General features: G+C 36.7%; 1 protein-coding gene across 1 annotated transcript; it reads left to right on the forward strand.

Moving 5' to 3' along the window:
• The first annotated feature begins 404 nt into the window (after positions 1-404).
• On the forward strand, positions 405-12,089 carry LOC125226391 (cuticle protein 19-like). Its single transcript, XM_048130363.1, has 5 exons — positions 405-440; positions 1,127-1,246; positions 2,085-2,181; positions 2,528-2,643; positions 10,946-12,089. Exons 1-5 carry the CDS (start codon positions 435-437, stop codon positions 11,009-11,011), a joined length of 405 nt encoding a protein of 134 aa, XP_047986320.1. The 5' UTR covers positions 405-434; the 3' UTR covers positions 11,012-12,089.
• Positions 12,090-19,591: the final 7,502 nt, after the last annotated feature.

Genomic DNA, 19,591 nt, shown 5'->3' on the forward strand with positions numbered 1-19,591 from the left:
TTAAAGAAATTTTAAAGGAGGACCAGATTTACGCCAAAATGGCATTCCTTTCACGGACCGGACAGCGGACACGGCCCGCGGTCGTACTTTGCCCGCCACTGATATTAGCCAAAAAGTTATGAAGATATTTTTTAGTTTCAATGACTTTAGACATGAACTTATATTGATGCGTCCGGGTCTTGGTTGGTTTCTTGCGATAGTCCCTACAAAATAAAAATAAAATATCTGTCTCGTATTTAACGAATTCTCTTTTGATATCCAAGGTCTTTTACGACTTGACGAAATACTAACCTTATACTAACTTTAATGGGATTATCTAGTCCCAAGTGGCATGCACCCTGGTGCATCTATGCAGGTGTGGAGGGGCCTTATATTTATAAGCGAGCGGCGGCCGGGCCCACAGCCCGCTCTGCAGCTTTTAGTACGGAGAGAACATGTGGGTAAGTTGCGCAATGTCACCACGACATTATCTGTAATCTACCTATTTATTTACTACAGATTAAAGTGAAGACAGAGATGCCAACATTAAGGTGAACACAATGATTATATTTTGCATCACGTGTTGTGGATAAATCAAATTAACCATGTTAATGAGTGACATTGGGTCAAATTCAACTTCATTGAATTCGGTAGTTTTTAGACTTGTTAATAATGATCATCATTAACAGATCTAATGAGAATTCAACATAGAATCCGTCCGTTGGAAAAGGTATTATGTTTATACTTCGTTTCTTTTAAGATTAGAATTATCTGTCAAACGGGTAAACAAAGAAGCAGTGGTCGTAGACCTTCCTTCTTCGATTTCGGCCGATACCACTGATTTCTTGGAACTTATAACTTATAATACTATGTACATAAGTTCCAAGAAATCAGTGGTATCGGCCGAAATCGAAGAAGGAAGGTCTACGACTACTGTTTCTTTGTTTACATGTTTGACAGATAATTCTAATCTTAAAAGAAACGAAGTATAGTTGAAATATAGGTAGTATACAGGTGAACAAAAAAAGTAGGGAACTGTGTTCGGTATCGTTTTCTGATTAGGAAAAAGTAGGAGAAATTTCGTTGGACATCATTTTCGTTACTTCTTGAAGATGTGAATGAATAATAATATTATAATATTTGTAAGGTACTCGTGCTACTAGCGTGCGTGAGCGCCGGCTGGGCGGCGCCACAGTACGCGCTGCCGGGTGCTGTGTACGCGCACGCACCACTAGTGCACGCTCCCGTCGTCCACGCTGAGCCTGTGGTGAGTCATGTCCTCATATCTTCACATCACTTACAGAGTTGCCTAATATCTTCTGGCTGCCACGCCTGCCACAGTTGGCGTTGCCGGGCGCAGTGTACGCGCACGTACCACTAGTGCACGTTCCCGTCGTCCATGCTGAGCCTGAGGTAAGTCGCGTCCTCACATCTGCACGACACTTACAGAATTGCTTAATGTCTCCTGGCTGTCACAGTATGCGCTGCCGGGTGTGGTTTATGCCCATGCACCGATTGTGTACGCTCCCGTCGTCCATGCTGAGCCTATGGTGAGTCAGTCCTCACATCTGCACGTCACTTACAGAGTTGCCTAATGTCTCCTGGCTGCCACAGCACGCGCTGTCTAGTGCTGTATACGCCCATGCACCGATAGTGCACGTTTTCATCGTCCATGTAGAACCTGTGGCCCCGTAGCCGAATGGCATTTCTCCGACGCCAAACGAAAGCGATACGCCGCTGGCTCTGAGCCACCCTGTGGTCAGTCAGGTGTCACGTTACTACTGTTACCAGACTTGTTGCCAGTCGTGGTGCACAAACATGCATTGGATGCTCATGCTACCGTCGTACTCAAGATTACTGTGCCTCTAGCGACTCAATTAATGGCATTGTCGCTTGGATGCTACAGTACGTGTTGGAAATAGAAATAAAGTGGCGTCTCGTGTATTTAATGTTTTTTCTTCCATTTTTGAAACCGTGAATCGTAAATTTTTGACTACTTTGTCCCTTTATTTATACTAAAATACCGGTCCCTCATAGACAGAATGGCGTAGTTGCTTGTATTGTATGCACAATGGTACACACTACTAACATTGTCTTTTTTACAGGCTTACCCAAAGTACGCGTTTAACTACGGCGTAAAAGATCCACACACTGGCGACATAAAGTCACAGCAAGAGGAGAGAGACGGCGATGTCGTTAAAGGTACTTTTCATCTTAATCCAGGGATGAGGTGTCTTTGTGAAATATTGATGAAACTTTGTTAGTAGAAACAAAGTGAGGATGAACTTGCAAGCTTGAGGCAACCAGAAGTATTTGTTTCAAAAATGTAATACAAAGTTGATGTTTATCGAGCATGTGTTTCGGCTACCCTAAACGTTACAGGAAGGAAAAGGTAGATACCTAGTAGATATACTACTTTTACAAATCTGAAAATGCTAAGAATGGGATTGTAATTACCCGTGAGGGTAAATTTAGTTTCGCTTACGAAAGGCATTTTCTTTTTGATCTTATGATATGTATTTTTAAAATAATCGGTATTTTTCTCCAGGCAGTTACTCACTAGTGGAGCCCGACGGGTCGACGCGAACCGTGGCGTACTCGGCAGATGATCACAACGGGTTCAATGCGGTTGTACATAAGACCGGCCACGCCGTTCATCCTGCGGTGAGTACGAGTATATACTCATATCTTCAGCCACCTACTCACTAGCGGAGGCAGAAGGGTCCACGGGCACACCGGCGATCAAATATAATATGAAAGAAGCGCGTTCCTAGCACACATTCTAAGATTTCTAAGCTCGTGGAGGTCAACGCGCAACATGATTGTACGAGTGAGATATGATAGGTCGATTGTTCGCGTTTTTGACAGGCGGTAACTGTGAGGTAACCGAGAGTGTGTTGACGGCGGGGAGCGGGAGTGGCCATACTGCATGATAGTACTCTTTATTATACTGTGCCACGGGTGAACCGTGGCGTACTCGGCAGCCGATCACAATGAACAGATTCAATACTATTATACACAAGAAAAGTCGGGCCGTGCATCAAGCGGTGAGAATATAATCATATCTCGAGCGAGCTAGTCACTAATGAAGAGTCTGAAGGGTTGACGCCAACCGTGGTATACTCGGCCGATGACAACAACCGGCTCAATGAGGTTGTACACAAGACCAGACACGCCGCGCTTCCCGCGGTGAGCATATACACTCACACCTTTCACTAGCGGAGATAGATAGGTTGACGGGTGAACTGTGGCGTAGGTACTTGCAGACGATCACAACGGATTCAATACACTGTGCATCCGCCGTCAGTTATATTCGTACTATACCTATAACTTGTGTCATTCACAAAAATGCGCCATAATTTAGATCCTGGTGCCGTAGCCGAATGGCATTTCTGCGACGCGAAATGAAAACGAAACGCCGCGAAAGGCTCTGTCGCGCCAATACGCACGAGTGATAGAGATAGATAGATATATCGTTTCATGAGCGTTTGTGCCACTCGGCTACGCACCCTGATCGCGTGAAGTACTTAAATGTGCAATCTTTCACCGTGTAGTAAATCTATCTGCATTGTCGCTATTTGTGCGTTAATAACTAATAATTGGAAGGCGAGTGGGTCGCGTCTTCGTGAATGACACAAATTATACTCATATCTTTAACTAGCTGCTGACGCAACAGCCACAAAACGTACGTACGTCGTTATCGTATGGTACCTATATGGAAGCAGTTCCCGACAACTTTGTACATAGCCACGTCAGCAAACTTTAATTGATCCTATTTTGTTACCAACATTTAGTAATATAAGTCGACTTTCGTAAGACATATACAGGATAATTGTTATAATTAAGAAAATATAGATAATAGAGAACCTTAACGACGAAATAAAACTTACTAAAATCTCAATTCATCAAAAAAATCTTGGTACCTAACAAATTAGGAATAATAAAAACAAATTTAACTTTTTCCTTAATTTTTGTACAAACTTTTCGAGAACTGCTGATGGTATGTTTGTGGTAACTCGCGAGAGATACTATATACCATACCACAAACATATACCATATACCGACCACCAAGGACAATATATTAATACCGGGACATACAAAGTCCATACAAAAAAGCGTACCCCTGAAATGTATGGGCCTTTTAGGTTTAAAACTATAGATGACGCTGTTTCGCAGCCTGAAAGTGACCAAAATCGTATTTACCATAACAAATAGCATGCATCTTTATTTTAATATCATGATATCAAGTCAATGCACATTTCGATGTGTGTAAATTCTGTCATATTCCCCTAATTTTCCCACTAATAAAATTAATATTGAATTTATCATCTACTCTTCTTGTTTACTACTCTTAACTTATTTTTAACCGACTTCAAAAAAGGAGGAGGTTCTCAATTCGACTGAATGTTTTTTTTTTTATTTTTTTTTTTATTTTTTTTTTGTATGTATGTTACTCGATATCTCCGAGGATCGTGGACCGATTTTCAAAATTTTTTTTTTGATCGAACGGGTATAACCCCGAGATGGTCCCATTGGCACCAAGTCGGGGTCTGATGATGGGATCTTGGAGGGAACTCTTCAAATGTTATAGGCACATGTAATGTTCTTAGTGTATTTTTCAAAGGTACACCAGTATTTACGCCTGATGGTAATAATTTTATGTGGCTGAGCTGATGATGGAAGGTCAACTCCTCAACGGTTAGGAGTTAAAGGATAATTCTAATAAATTAACTTTTTAACAAAAAATAAAACCACCTTCAAAAAAAGCGTGTTACAAAACACGGAGAAACTAAAAAGCCAAAAATAATAAACCTTCAAATTCAGATTTCTTATCGGATTGCAATAATCTAAACATCCAAATTATAAACAAATCAATTATTTTTGGAGTCGGGGCCAGCCTGCGTATGGTTGGGTGGGGCAAACAGGAAAGAGCAAGGCGACGAACAGGTCTGGTACCGACTACAAAAATAATTGATTTGTTTATAATACATACTTATAACGATCAGTTGATCACATACAACTAGAACATAATACAATACAAGAGCATGGTATTGAAAACAGCTCCATGTCACTCCTGTCCTGTCGTTACGGTGCTCAATGTGTCCATGTAAAAAAAAATAGTACTTATACCTAACCTAAATTGCATTAGCCCCTCCCACGACACAATTAAGTGTGCAATCAATCTAATATGTTCAAATTGCCTCAAAATGCGTCGCGGTCTCGACATGTAAAGGCGGGGTCGCTACTCTTGAGAAAGATCCTCGAAAATGGATCGAAACATGTCGAACGCTATATTGACAACACGTGAGTAACCCGCTTAAAATACGTTTGAGTCTCAGGGGAGTTTTATAGTTAAAATGTTCAAATTGTCTTATTATTTCCCAAGTAAACCATAGATAGGTACTTATAATTCGTTCCGCCGCGACAAACTGGACAACTAGATAAGTCAGGGGGGTTGCACAAACTCGATTTCTCTGCAATGCGCTTGCGCAAGGCTAATGGCGCGTACGCTTATAAGGAAACAGGTAGAACTTGGACAACATATTTCACCGAATTTTCTGTACAAGGAAAAGAATCTCAGGAATATGCACAGTCTGATCTGTGTTCCAATTCTAACTTTAAAAACTTAACTGGTTTTGACATTACTCATAGCTCATAATGCGTCTCATGCGTATGGTCAGCCAAGAAAGTGGTTTACCGCTTTTCCTTTATTTTTAAACACATAAGGTCGAAGAGTGGTAAATTACTTATTTGGCTAACTGTACATAATACGTTTACGATACGAGCAAGTTACATTGCAAGTGAATAACTTAACTTCAAAGTCGGATAAATTAAATACCATTGTCAGGCAGGTTATGCGATTTTGGTAGGTGTTAAGGAAAGGTAAATAGGTCAGAGTGGATTTATAGTAAGTACCGTACCGAGACCTAGGTGATTGTTATATTATTTTCGCCTTTTTAATGTAAACTTGCCATTTTGTTTATGGTACTAACTAACATGGACACTTAATTTATGTTCACTTACAGATATATGAGAATTCATATTAGGCGCCAATATCTTAAAAAAGTAGAACGACTCAAGTAATGTCAAAACAATGTCAAGTTGAGATTTGTAAAGTAAGAATATGGCTTACGCAAACGAACGATAATTATTTCCTTTGGTGCTGGCGATGTCTTGAGCTGTAGAAACAAACTTATATTTTGTGAATGAAATAAAACTATGGAAACGGATTATACAGGGTGTAAACCTAATACGGGCGAACCTCTTAACGGTGTGAGTGAGTATAGGACATAAAAAATGGAATTAGATAACTTTTACTTAAAATTGAAATATTTTTTTTATCCATACAAATTAATTCGACCCGCAACGTAATGCAAACACACTCGCGTTTAACGCTCGCTGACAGTTGTCATTGATTGTCATCGCAACAACGTTTACAGTACATTGCTGCTGGGAATTTTATCAAAAATTCATTATGAGGTAAAAATTAAGAGTAACTCAAAAACACCTCTTAATTAATGATAACAATATTGAATTATATGCCTGGTTTCATTTATCACCCTTATTAGGTTTACGCGCTGTATACAATTCAAAGGATCTACACGCTTTTAAAGCAATAAGGGTTTCACACACAAAATACTATAGAATGAAAAACCATCAGCTAACAATATGAATTAATTAACCACATTGTTCCTTAAGAATTTTGTAAAACACGTCAAAATTTGCATGACAAGCAGCGCCGCGCGTGATATTGAAGAGCCTTTGTGTAAGAAAATATGCCGTCCCAAGAGCTTTGGCGAATCTTCGAATATTCAGGGGCTGTTCATTCCTCGTAGGCTTTAGTTGTCGCGGGCGATATATGGAAATAACTATGTTAGCGGGAAATCTACTTTTGCTTTTTCGAGCTCGCGATAATTATGGCGGTCTGACGTGAGGTTTCACGTGGATTTAGTGACGGGGAAATTAAATTAAGAAGCCTAAGATCCTCAGGTGGGAAAATGTTTTCTCTTAAAACAATACGATGCCTTTTTACAATTCATCCCGACGTTTCGAACACTAACTGCGTTTTCACATTATCCGATCCGATATCCTTCCTTCCTTCCTTTCTTCCTCCTAATCAAGAAAGTGCGTACCTAGGAACTCCCATCTTAAATATGTTCAATACACCATCCCTCTTGTACCTCTCTAGTAACCAATTTTCATTTGTTGAGGAAGAAAATTTTTTTCCTTATATTTTTATAACGACGTTCTATTATACTTTTCCTGTTAACACATTTCTCACTAAAAACCGTTGTCTATAAATAGTAGTTAAGTAGGTACTATTTATTTCTAAATTGCAGAATAAAGCTGGGACTGAAAACATCGCCACAGGCAAAGTTGTTTCGTGAGATAATTGTGTATTATAATAAATTTATTTAGTCCTCATTTCCCGTTATTTATTATTTTACTCAGAAAAAACTATTTCACCGTTGTGTTTGTGATAACTGTTAGCTTTATTTGAAAATCTTGATTAAGTTAGACGGACCTTTTGCTATTGTTTTAAGTATCTACTGGTAATCAATTAACAATAAACGGACGAAAAGTGACTTAAATTTCGCACATTGAAAGTTATTATGATAACAACCACTGTAGCTATTAAATACAAAAAAATTACCATAAATATACCAAAATACGCGTGCCATTAACCGACGACGATTTTTGAAGACCGGTCTGGCGTAGCGCGTAGTGACCCTGCCCGAATCCCGGTAATGGCATCTATTTGTGTGATAAGTACAGATATTTGTTCCTGAGTCATGGATGTTTTCTATGTATATAAGTATTTGTATATTACATATATCGTTGTCTGAGTACCCACAATACAAGCCTTCTTGAGCTTAAAGTGGGACTCAGTAATGCTGTGTAAGAATGTCCTATAATATTTATTTATTTATTTACCTATTTGTTTCTTCAGAAATAAAGCGTGAGTTTTCTCTATTATGTTTTATGTCAGATGTATTTAGTTCAAAAATGTTTGGTAAGTTAATTAATAATCCTGTTGTGGCTTTTTGTGTTATTTGTATGACATCAATTACCATCCTTATTGTTACGGATAAACAGACAGACTGGTGAATTTTTAGCCCCATTGCTCTAAACATCCAATTATCGAACTTGTCGCCATTAAATTTATAGTATTTTATCCGAAAATTGTTAATAAAGACAAAACGAGTATGTTTTGACTCAGTTAAACACCGTTGCATATAATACTTTTTCTACGACCACGCACTTACTTTTTAATAGTTTTCTAGAATAACTTTCGTGAAATTCGCACTGTTTCCTGTATTTTGACGCGTCGGCCTCCACTCTGCTCTTGCACTCACCCTGTCGCTCGCAATCTCCCGCGCCGCCGCCAGCCCCCGGCCGGCGCTCCGTGCACCCACGCTATATCCATTAAATACTTCCTAACAATGCTTTAAGAGCTATAACGTATGCGTGGGTGCGCGGGGCGCCGGTCGAAACTGTAAATGACGAATAACACTACGGGAAAGAGAAAAAAAAATTTTTTTTTTACGTTAAACAAAAACTTTGCTTCTTGTTAAACAATTAAGTCAAATAAAATAACTATTGACCGAGGAGATAATGGAAACAACAAACGATTAATGCAACCTGGCATTGAAAAAGAAAGTGCGTAACAATTGTCACGCTCAAGTGCGCCGTGATCTTGAACCGAATGATACGCCTATTACTAATTATAACTTTTGAAACCTCTTATCTATTATATATTAGGTTTAGTAAAAAAATAAAAATACATTATTAAATATTTCTATTAGCAATAACGATTTAATACTGGACTGATAAAGGACTGACGCGTACCCGTACTAGTTGGCGCTGTTTCGCAGCCTAAAAGTGGCCAAAATCATATTTTCCCCAAATATTTTTGCGTGTTTTTATTTTTTATAAGAATGACATATTTGTTTATTTTAAAAACATAATATCACGTCAATACACATTTAAAAAAACAATAAATTGGTATGCATCATCAGTGTAGTTATGATAGTACTTAATAGGTGGCGCTAAAAAATCGAGGTACGATTCTGAAATATGTAAATCTTATATATACTCTGTCAAACAAGTTTGTCAGTAAATAAGAACAAAGAAAACTATAGGTATCCTTTTCTCTAGCACCCTAAAGAAAAGGATGCATATAGTTTTCTTTGTTCTTATTTACTGACAGACTTGTTTGACAGAATATAAATAATTCTTGCTATTAGTGAATTTTGAGAACCGTACGTAAAAAGAGCATTCCATGAAATAGTCTACCGTTGTCCCGTAAAAACGTGAATTTTCTGAAAATTGGCTGGTGTTAGAAGATCTTTATCTAAGGCATTATGAACAATAGGCTACTTGCCTCCTAGTCAAATTAGCTTCTTTTTAAGAACTGTCAAAACGAATTTGAACGACTTGCTAACGCTAGAAAAAACTGCACATCATAACAACTGTAATTTCAAATTGATGACACAATTTTTGTAGTATTGTATAAAATTGACTGTTATAATGCTGAAATATTATCCATGATGATGAAAGCGACGAATTGACGTGATATTTTAAGAGGATGGATGAGAGGAGAGTAACGAAGAAAGTATATGAAAAATCAAAAAAGAGTGGAAGGGTCAGTTGGAAGTGGAAGACCTAGGCGAACTTTTCTTGTTCAAATCGGGGAAATATTGCAAAAAGGCCAGGTTAGAAGTATTCGAAACCGACGAGCGTGTATAAAACGTTATGAATCTAGGGTGCGCCGGAAGCGAAAGTGACCTATCGAGGGTCAGGAGGTAGTAAATGGAAATCCGTGATCTATGCCTACCGCTCTGGCAAACAGGCGTGATTAAGTATGTAGGTATGGGTAATCGTATTTTAAGCCTGGCGCGTAGTTGACCCCGGCCCTGATGGAGAGGTAGGATATAGGTAACAACTTTTTGGCCCTGGTTTGGGAATTCGCCGGATATCAACTTCCCTATAATGCGCGTGGACAGGCCTTGGTTGTATGGAGCATTTCGCAATTTTCGAATTTAACGCGAGCGAAGCCGCGGTCAAAAGCTAGTGCTGTTATATTCAATATTTTTTTTATTATTTGCTCTATAAATTGTGTATGCTACGATTTGATTAATTTTGTTTTCGCATGTACAGTCAAGTGCAAAAATACGTATCGAAATAATCGTCTCATAAATATGGTACTACGCTCTTATTACACCAGACTAAGATGCTATAGGACATATTTTTGAGTAAGATGTGTACACGCATATTTTTACACTTGTACACTGACTCTAATCGAACCAAGTAAAATTTGTAAATGTATTCAGTTTGGAACGGCGTGTTTATACACGGTGTAACATGAGAAGCCGAATAATTTTAACATAGTATTCCTCATCATATAAGAAGAGTAAAATGTCATATAAACTTTTCTGAATTTAGCCTACTTTCAGAGTTATAAGCATTTTAAAAAATACGAATTACTTATGATTTCTCAGAACAAAACACTATTTTGATGGCGATGATGCCGTTATCGGATATAATCTAACTATCCTCTTTGATAGATGTCAAAAAATAACTAGTAGCTCATTGCAAAAAAGTATTTAAAAAAAGTAAATTTTTATTTGAAGTGCCAGTTTTACGAATAAAATTTACTTTTTATGTGAAAATAAATCCAATACACAAAAAATAATATATGGCGAAATTTGCTTGATGTCATATAACATTTTATTTTGCCCTCTGAAATGCGTAGTTAACACTTTCGAAACCGGGCTCTACGCGGCGCTACGACATTTTCGCTACATACGGGGAAACCCATGTAATCGGCTACGCTTCTACGAGCGGTGTGCCCGACAGTCGGGTTCTTGGTAGCGAAAGTGTTAAAATCTTTTTGGTTCCTTCATGTTACACCGTGTATATGTATTTGATATGTGTTGTGATCGAATTTTGTTTGTTTTTACAGCCAATAGCAGTAGCTCCACACTACGCTGCGCCTGCGCTCGCCATATCACCATACGGACTACACTAACTTGACTACGAATTCTACCGCCCGCTACATGAAAGTTATAAAAAATAATTTAAGGCAACTTCACACTAGCGCCTTTTGAGCGTCGGTGTCTAGACAGCGCTAAGGAAAATGGCGCCGCTTCGTTGTTGCGCCGACGCTGCTTCAAGCAGTTCCTATAGAGTTGATTATATGCCGACGCTCGGGAGACGTGTGAGGTAGCTTCTAAATCATCAAAGAATATATTACACGTTACCGATTTTTTTTCGAGCGAGATAATTACTGGTAAAGTGTTCTATATTTATTATTTTATTTAAGTGATATGGAAATACTCTATTATTGTAGTGCACTTTATAATTTTTAGATCATGATAAATTAATTAACTTTCAAGGTATATGATATTACATTTGGAAAGATGTGTAAATTTGTAGGATTGATTATTTGATCATGTATGCATTATTTACAGTTAAAAATACAAAAGGCACTTAAAAAATATTCGTATTTTAAGATTAGATAGGATATATTTGCGGTACACACAGGGTTATGTATACATTTTAAAGCTATAGTATATCTACTTAGATATAAATTTACCTCTTTCAAATAAAAAATACCTACAGTGTAAACGAGCGACAACAGCGGCAGATAAACCGTTAGCGGTTTTCGCTCGCTGTTCCAATGTAAAAAAATAGTATGTAAGTGTTTTTAGATAAATAAATTAAAAAAAAAAAAATCTATTGCATACAAATAAAAGCATGAAAACTGATAGAATGCCGGGATATGCCCTGTATGATATTGCAATATATTCTATGATTTGCTACTGTGTGTTACTAACTAAATAACGGCATCTGCAGTACAATTTATTAATGTGTTATTTTAAGGTTTAATACATAATGGTTGTTTACATAGTTAGTATTTATGAGCTTCATGTAAAGCATAACGATGTTTATTAAGTATTCCTCAATATATATTTTACGCGATTCATTTACTCTTCAAATATTTAGCCTATTGATCTCAGATATTATTTTGTCTGTCTGATTTATGTTTTCAGTTTAACGAACTCTATTTTTTGTATGATATATTTTATGATTCTATATTTTTTGAACTCGACGACATGTTATTTAATAAATTACTTTTTATAATGAAGTTGTATTATTAATCCATACTAATATTATAAATGGGAAAGTGTGTGTGTCTGTTTGTTTGTCCATTTTTCACGGCAAAACGGAGAGACAAATTGACGTGATTTTTTAAGTGGAGATAGTTGAAGGAATGTAGAGTGACATAAGCTACTTTTTGTCCTTTCTAACGCGAGCGAAGCCGCGGGCAAAAGCTATAGTACCTAATATTTTATATTTTGTGGTACAAATAATCTACGTTCATCGATATTTGAACATCGTCCATTTTAAATAAGGTATAACGTGTTACGATTATCGTAGGTACAGTCAACCAATTTGAATCCTAGGCCACTGTAGAACCTTTGCACAGTAAAGGTCAATGTGACTTCTTATGGCAAATAGAACATGGTTTAAATGAGACAGGGTTCTAGAGTGGCCTAGGATTCAAATTGGTGACCGTACTTACATCTGAGAGGACGTTATTAACATAATTTCAAAATTGACACCAAAAACCGAGTACCTACCCAAACTACATGCAATATTACTTTGAAACTAATTAAGGTTCGAAAAATAATGTACCTATTTGGCCGCTACTCAAAATTTAAATAAAAATACTTATGAAAAAAACGTACCAACTTTAAAAATGCATGTGTGTAACTAAATACATTTTATGTCCAACTAAACAAACTTCAAAATCAATATTCAAAGTTGATTTAATCATCCTGGGAAAGGGACTGAAATTACAACCCCTTGAAACTTAAACAAAAAAAAAAAACATCACAGCGGTGGCTACCGTTAACGACCCAAAATTAAAAGCCCATACACACTGACCCGCGCACGTCCATATACATAAATAATAGCCTCCTGACAGAGTACGTTGAAAAGAAAAATTGTAGCAATATAAAACACTGGTGGTTCACTGCGGGCCTTAATAGAAAAGAAGATAAATACGCCCCGCCGGGGTCAAAGCACACATGACGAATGGCCTGATATTAAGTAGATTGCTGTTTTATCTGGCTAAGTACTGCGGCGTTGAATCAAAATGTGATACTGAAGTATTATGTTTTGGAACAGCTACCGCATCCTATATGAGTAGATTTTAACGAAATAAGTAACCTAACCTATCTCCACCGATATTCCGCGAGTCAAAACCAAAGCGTGGTCGATGTATGTACCTACTACGAAGGACCATACAGACAAAGCCCATACAAAAACGCGTACCCTTGAAATGTATGGGCCTTTTAGGCTTAAAGATGGCGCTGTTTCGAAGCCTCGAAGTGGCCAAAATCATATTTTCCCCAAATATTTTTGTGTGTGTTTTAATATTATGATATCACGTCAATACACATTTTGAAAACCATTATTTGTAAGCATCATCAGTGTACCTCAGTTATGATAGTATTAAATAGATGGCGCTAAAAATGGAGGTACGATTCTTAGTATGAAAATTGTAAATCATAAATAATCCTTGGTTTTACTATATTGATATGAGCTCAACGAGAGTATTACTAAACATTCCATTGGCAGGTTGGGGACTTCTCGTTTTTTTTTAAATTCAATAAATTAGACAAATTAAGCCATACATAACCGTTAATCGATTAAATATTCAAATCTCAATCAAAATACAAAAATTAATTTGGCTCTTAGTCATAGTTGACGTGAATACAAAATCGTAGTTCAAAACCTCTCATTTAATATTTATGACTAGTTGTAGCATTTCCAAATTTATGAGTTCCATAAACGATATTAGGAACGGGTCTCGGGCAAGCTCCGATTATGGACAAGCGTCATTTACGCGCTTCTAATCGTAAAAGAATTTACATAGCGCTCTGTGAATGGATAAAGGTAAAGGTACCAGTTTTTGACATATAATCTAAGTACTAGTTATCGTTGATTTAGCTAGAAAGATTGGTAACTGGTTTAATTTAGTTCAATAGTTAATTTTAGTTTATGCTGAACGCCTGCTATTTTTAATGAGCCATTTCCCAGAGTCACAAATGAATGAAAAAGTGACTGCTTTAAAAAAATTATAAAACAAAGAAATGCATCTAACAACAACTCGTATTATAGTCGCATTGTGTTTATGGTACGTTTATTAGGTTTAACAGTTATTTCATATAAAAGACATTGTGGGCGTCGGCGGTCGTAAATTCCATATAAAGAATATTCGCGCCTTTTATCTAAAGTCAGAGCTAAAACTGTGTTTCAACAATTCAACGTTTAAAATAAAGGGTCGTTCAACGCAAATCTGAGCGTTTTCAAATTTAGTAAGTAATCAAAAGACTCCTAGAATAAGAATAAGAATAACTTTATTGCACATAAAATGTACAACAGATATAACAGAGCTCCGCACTAGGCTACGCCTGTATCGCGGGAAACCAGTTACAGTTTAAGTAGTTGAGTTAACTAGTTACATAATCCAAATAATCTTAAGTAATTAAAGTAAAAAGTGTAAGGAATACAGATAAATAAGTACAAAGATGCATGCTTTTGTAATGTATAAAAACTAGACTTAAAGAACATTAACTAAAATATCTTCTGTCTCGGCATAAGTGAGGGAAAGTAAAAATCAAGATAAGAGTTTTTTTGCTTCTGTCATGGTGCAGTGTTTAAGAATGGCGTTGTAAGTAGTTGATTGGATTCGTTCACCAAAACGCTTCCCAAAAGCGGAACGTACTTCGGGGATTGGTGTATGCTTGCAATAGTTTTGTATTGTATTGTACCTGTCGACGGAAGTTGTAAATACTTATTTCGAAGAAACAGATTAGATTTTATTACACTAAAGTAGTCGAACACTTTAGGAAGATGTACCGTCAGAATTAAAAGTAATATTATTCTCTGACTAGCCTGTGTGGTGACGGGTTAAGAATTTCACCACCCCCTTTCTTCCCGTGGGTGTCGTAGAAGGCGACTATGGGATATGGGTTAAATTGTGGCGTAGGCGAGAGGCTGGCAACCTGTCACTGCAATGTCACAGTTTCGTTTCCTTTCAATCCCTTATTTGCCAAGAGTGGCATTGAAGCTTTAGTAGTTTCATGTATTCTGCCTACCCCTTTATGGGATACAGGCGTGATTGTATGTATGTATGTATGTATTATTCTCTGACACACGACGAAACTAATAAACGAAAATAAATAAGTTTCAAGCTTCTTTGGAACACGAACTATTAAGTTTTATTTATATTCAGAAAGTTTCATATAATGTTGTTTGTTTCATATACGAGTATATCTATCGGTCGTCATCTCATCATTCACTTGCATTCGTTTCATGTCGCCACTGTGACACAGTTTTTTCTCTAGTTTTTCTCTCTCGCTTCCTCCTTCCACATTCATCCGTAATGCTTTATGTTATTCGTAATAAATATGTCAACTTAACAAATTAATTCAATAATCTGGGCGACCGAGCTTCGCTCGGTTCTATTTAATTATATCACGTGTTTAGATAAAAAAAAAACTCTTTAAAATAGATAAACACCCGCGATGTGCCTGCGAACATTAGACTGACCTCTTACGACTGAGCTACGCTCAGCCGATGCGCGGTCGGCAGAACTAACGACCATATTTATCGTCCACTAACGCGAAAGAAAAACGCACGAAAAGTCGAAAATTCACATTTTCCGGGATCTAAGGCTCAGCTAGATCGATTTTTCACCTCCGAAAACCCCACATAGCAAATTTCAGCGAAATCGTTAGAGCGGTTTACGAGATCGTCGGTATATATGTCGCAGTAAGATAGATAAAGCCGTTATATAGTTATACTTCTAGGAATATAATTATACGTCGTAACATAGTTAAACGAAAGCGATTAATTGCTATCTTACTAGGAATATAACTATAATACGTTACTAGTTTAGTCATATAGTTATATGACTGGATTCAGTCTAGTGAAATGATTGTAGGCAGGAGTGCGACGGTGCGGCAGAGGTATAGTTATAACCCTAGGGATATAATTATATGCCGTAACATTGCTAAACAAAAGCGATTCATAACCATCTTACTAGGAATATAATTATAATACGGTACTAGATTAGTTATATAATTATATCACTGGATTAAACTTAGTCTAGGGATATAATTATAATAAGTCTCTAAGTGGGACTGAAACCGAGAGTCCCGGTTATTTATAGTTCTATACCAAAAAAAATCAAAAGGAACCCTTATGTCGCGACTCTGTCCATCTGTCTGTGTATTTAGAGAGAATAAGCACATTGAATTGGAAATAATTAACAAATTCTTGCCCTAAACAATTCTTCACTGTGGTTTGTTTGTTTAACGCATATAATTATATCCCTAGGGTTATAACTATACCTCCGTCGCACCGCCGTACTCCTGCCTACAATCATTTCACTAAACTGAATCCAGTCATATAATTATATGACTAAACTAGTAACGTATTATAGTTATATTCCTAGTAAGATAGCAATTAATCGCTTTTGTTTAACTATGTTACGACATATAATTATATCCCTGGGGTTATAACTATATAACGGCTTTATCTATCTTACTGCGACATGTATATGTCGCAGTAAGATAGATAAAGCCGTTATATAGTTATAACCCTAGGGATATAATTATATGTCGTAACATAGTTAAACAAAGCGATTAATTGCTATCTTACTAGGAATATAACTATAATACGTTACTAGTTTAGTCAAATAGTTATATGACTGGATTCAGTCTAGTGAAATGATTGTAGGCAGGAGTGCGGCGGTGCGACGGAGGTATAGTTATAACCCTAGGGATATAATTATATGCCGTAACATAGCTAAACGAAAGCGATTCCTTACCATCTTACTAGGAATATAATTGACAACATTTCAAAATTTTCCATGTCCCTAAATCGAAAACCACTTCGAGATACACGCCTGTAGATCACAAAAATATATTTTTAATATTTTTTTACCTTATTTTTAGTAAAAAAATCTTAAAAATAGTTAAAAGGGGAAGTGACGTTACGTAGCCGAGTCAGACTATTCAGAGCTGCCACTATAACGAAAAAAAATCTTCCGGTTATGATGTCACTTGAGTTTGACTGTGACACTTATCATCGCTAGTAGTATGGCGATTATAGGTAAGGAGCGGAAGTTTTAAGTTTCAGAAGTGCAGATATAAAACCAGGCGGCGCTGCAATTGCAGGCACATAAGGGTTTGACATGTCATTTTCGACTGTTCTACTTTGACAGATTTATCTCCTTATACTTCTACATTCCATAGCTCATATTTGTTGACAGTGACACTTGACAGGCAAACATCGCGGACTGTTTAAGCTGACTGTTAAAACTTTTTTTTTGGAATGATTTTGTCGTTTTCTTAGGTGTATGAAACAACACATGTGACGTCAGAACGCTGTGTCTTGACGTTTGTAACTTAAGCTCTTTCTGTTCGAAGTAGTAATAAAAAGGGATTTTCGCATTAAAATAGCAGTTTTTGGGAAAAATAAAAAAATACGTGTATCTTTAAATATTGAGTTCTTTCAAACCAAACAATAAAAAGTAGTAGTCGAAAATATAAAATGTTGTCAATTATAATACGTTACTAGTTTAGTTATACAATTATATCACTGGATTAAACTTAGTCTAGGGATATAATTATAATACGTCTCTAGTTAAGTAATATAGTTATATTACTGGATTAAGTTCAGTAGTATAATTGTAGCAGTGTAGTGCGGGGGTGCAGTGGAGACGGGGGCGGGGGCTTACCCGCTACCACGAGGCAGTCGTTCGGCATCAGTTTAAATTAAAACTGCCATCGCACAAATCCAAATGCAGATACAATTTAAAAAATGAATAAATCGGATATTTCAAAAGAACCGGGAGCACCGGTTCCTAAATTTTTGTCCCGGTTCTTTCGTGAGCGTCAGGACCCCTGGACCACTACAGATATTTGATGTTTAGTACATACTAAAATTTAGTACCTATTTGATACTATTTGGTACCTGAGTACATATATTTGGTACCTCCACTGATATCGAAAAATCGAGCAAATAAAGTGGCCAGACATTCTGACATCAGGATGTCTGGACCATTTTTGGTTTACATAGTTCTAGACAACACTACTAATTGATATCTTAGTCAATATTTACTACCTATTTGGTACCTGTCAATATATTTTTTTCAAATTTTTTTGGCGTACCAGAAAAAAGTTATGACGGAATTTAAAGTTGTGAGCCCGGCCGTGCCGTTGAAGTATGTAGCGCCAGTCAAAAGAATAGAGGCGAATCCGCCTGCCCTCCTGCGCGTCAACTTAAAAAGGAATTTATTTTTAGACACTCGCACATCATCTCTACTGACTAGTGGCATTAATATAGTCGAAATATAAAAGTAATTAGTGTAATTACACTAGTTTTCAACTTTAAATTCCATCATAACTTTTTTCTGGTACGCCAAAAAATTTGAAAAAAATATATTGACAGGTACCAAATAGGTAGTAAATATTGACTAAGATATCAATTAGTAGTGTTGTCTAGAACTATGTAAACCAAAAATGGTCCAGACATCCTGACGTCAGAATGTCTGGCCACTTTATTCGCTCATTTTTCGATATCAGTGGAGGTACCAAATATATGTACTCAGGTACCAAATAGTATCAAATAGGTACTAAATTTTAGTATGTACTAAACATCAAATATCTGTAGTGGTCCAGGGGTCCTGACGCTCACGTTCTTTCGCCACCATAAAATTACCGGGATTTCCCGGGAAATCAAGAACCGGGAAATACCGACCGGGAGCATGTCCTAACTGTTACGTTTTAACTAAATATAGCTTGAATTCGTTTGTTTAGTAAGCAAACCTTGTGTACTATGTTCAATACAAAATAAATTTTGTTCGAACGTCAGTGACGGTGTTGTTATTCCAAATCGTCCAGCTATACGTATTATAAAACACTGATTTAAACTTTCACGATTTTTACACATAATTATTTAAAATTGCAAACGGGACTTAATACATAGTATGTAATACGCGATTAAGTCCCGTTTGAAATTTTAAATACCGTAATATAATTATATTCCTAGTAAGATGGTTATGAATCGCTTTTGTTTAGCTATGTTACGTTACGGCATATAATTATATCGCTAGGGTTATAACTATACCTCCGCCGCACCGCCGCACTCCTGCCTACAATCATTTCACTAAACTGAATCCAGTTATATAACTATATGACTAAACTAGTAACGTATTATAGTTATATTCCTAGTAAGATAGCAATTAATCGCTTTCGTTTAACTATGTTACGACGTATAATCATATTCCTAGGGTTATAACTATATAACGGCTTTATCTATCTTACTGCGACATATATATAAATAATGAAATAAATATACAAGAATTGCTCGTTTAAAGGTATAAGATATAAGATTTTTATTGCAGGTGTCACTAACCTCCTACTATGATACAAATACCTCCAAAAGGCTATTCCTTATCCTACTCTTGCTAATGGTATGACATCAGTGTAGCGGATATGGGCGAAATTGCCTTCACCCACAATGTTTA

Source organism: Leguminivora glycinivorella, chromosome 5, assembly GCF_023078275.1.
Source record: "Leguminivora glycinivorella isolate SPB_JAAS2020 chromosome 5, LegGlyc_1.1, whole genome shotgun sequence".
Taxonomy (NCBI): Eukaryota; Metazoa; Arthropoda; class Insecta; order Lepidoptera; family Tortricidae; genus Leguminivora; species Leguminivora glycinivorella.

What these genes read in the sequence shown, in the direction of transcription:
- LOC125226391 (XM_048130363.1), top strand. An exon ending in TCGTCCACGCTGAGCCTGTG is followed by an intron (nt 1,247 to 2,084) that starts GTGAGTCATGTC and finishes TCTTTTTTACAG; the next exon opens with GCTTACCCAAAGTACGCGTT. An exon ending in GCCACGCCGTTCATCCTGCG is followed by an intron (nt 2,644 to 10,945) that starts GTGAGTACGAGT and finishes TTGTTTTTACAG; the next exon opens with CCAATAGCAGTAGCTCCACA.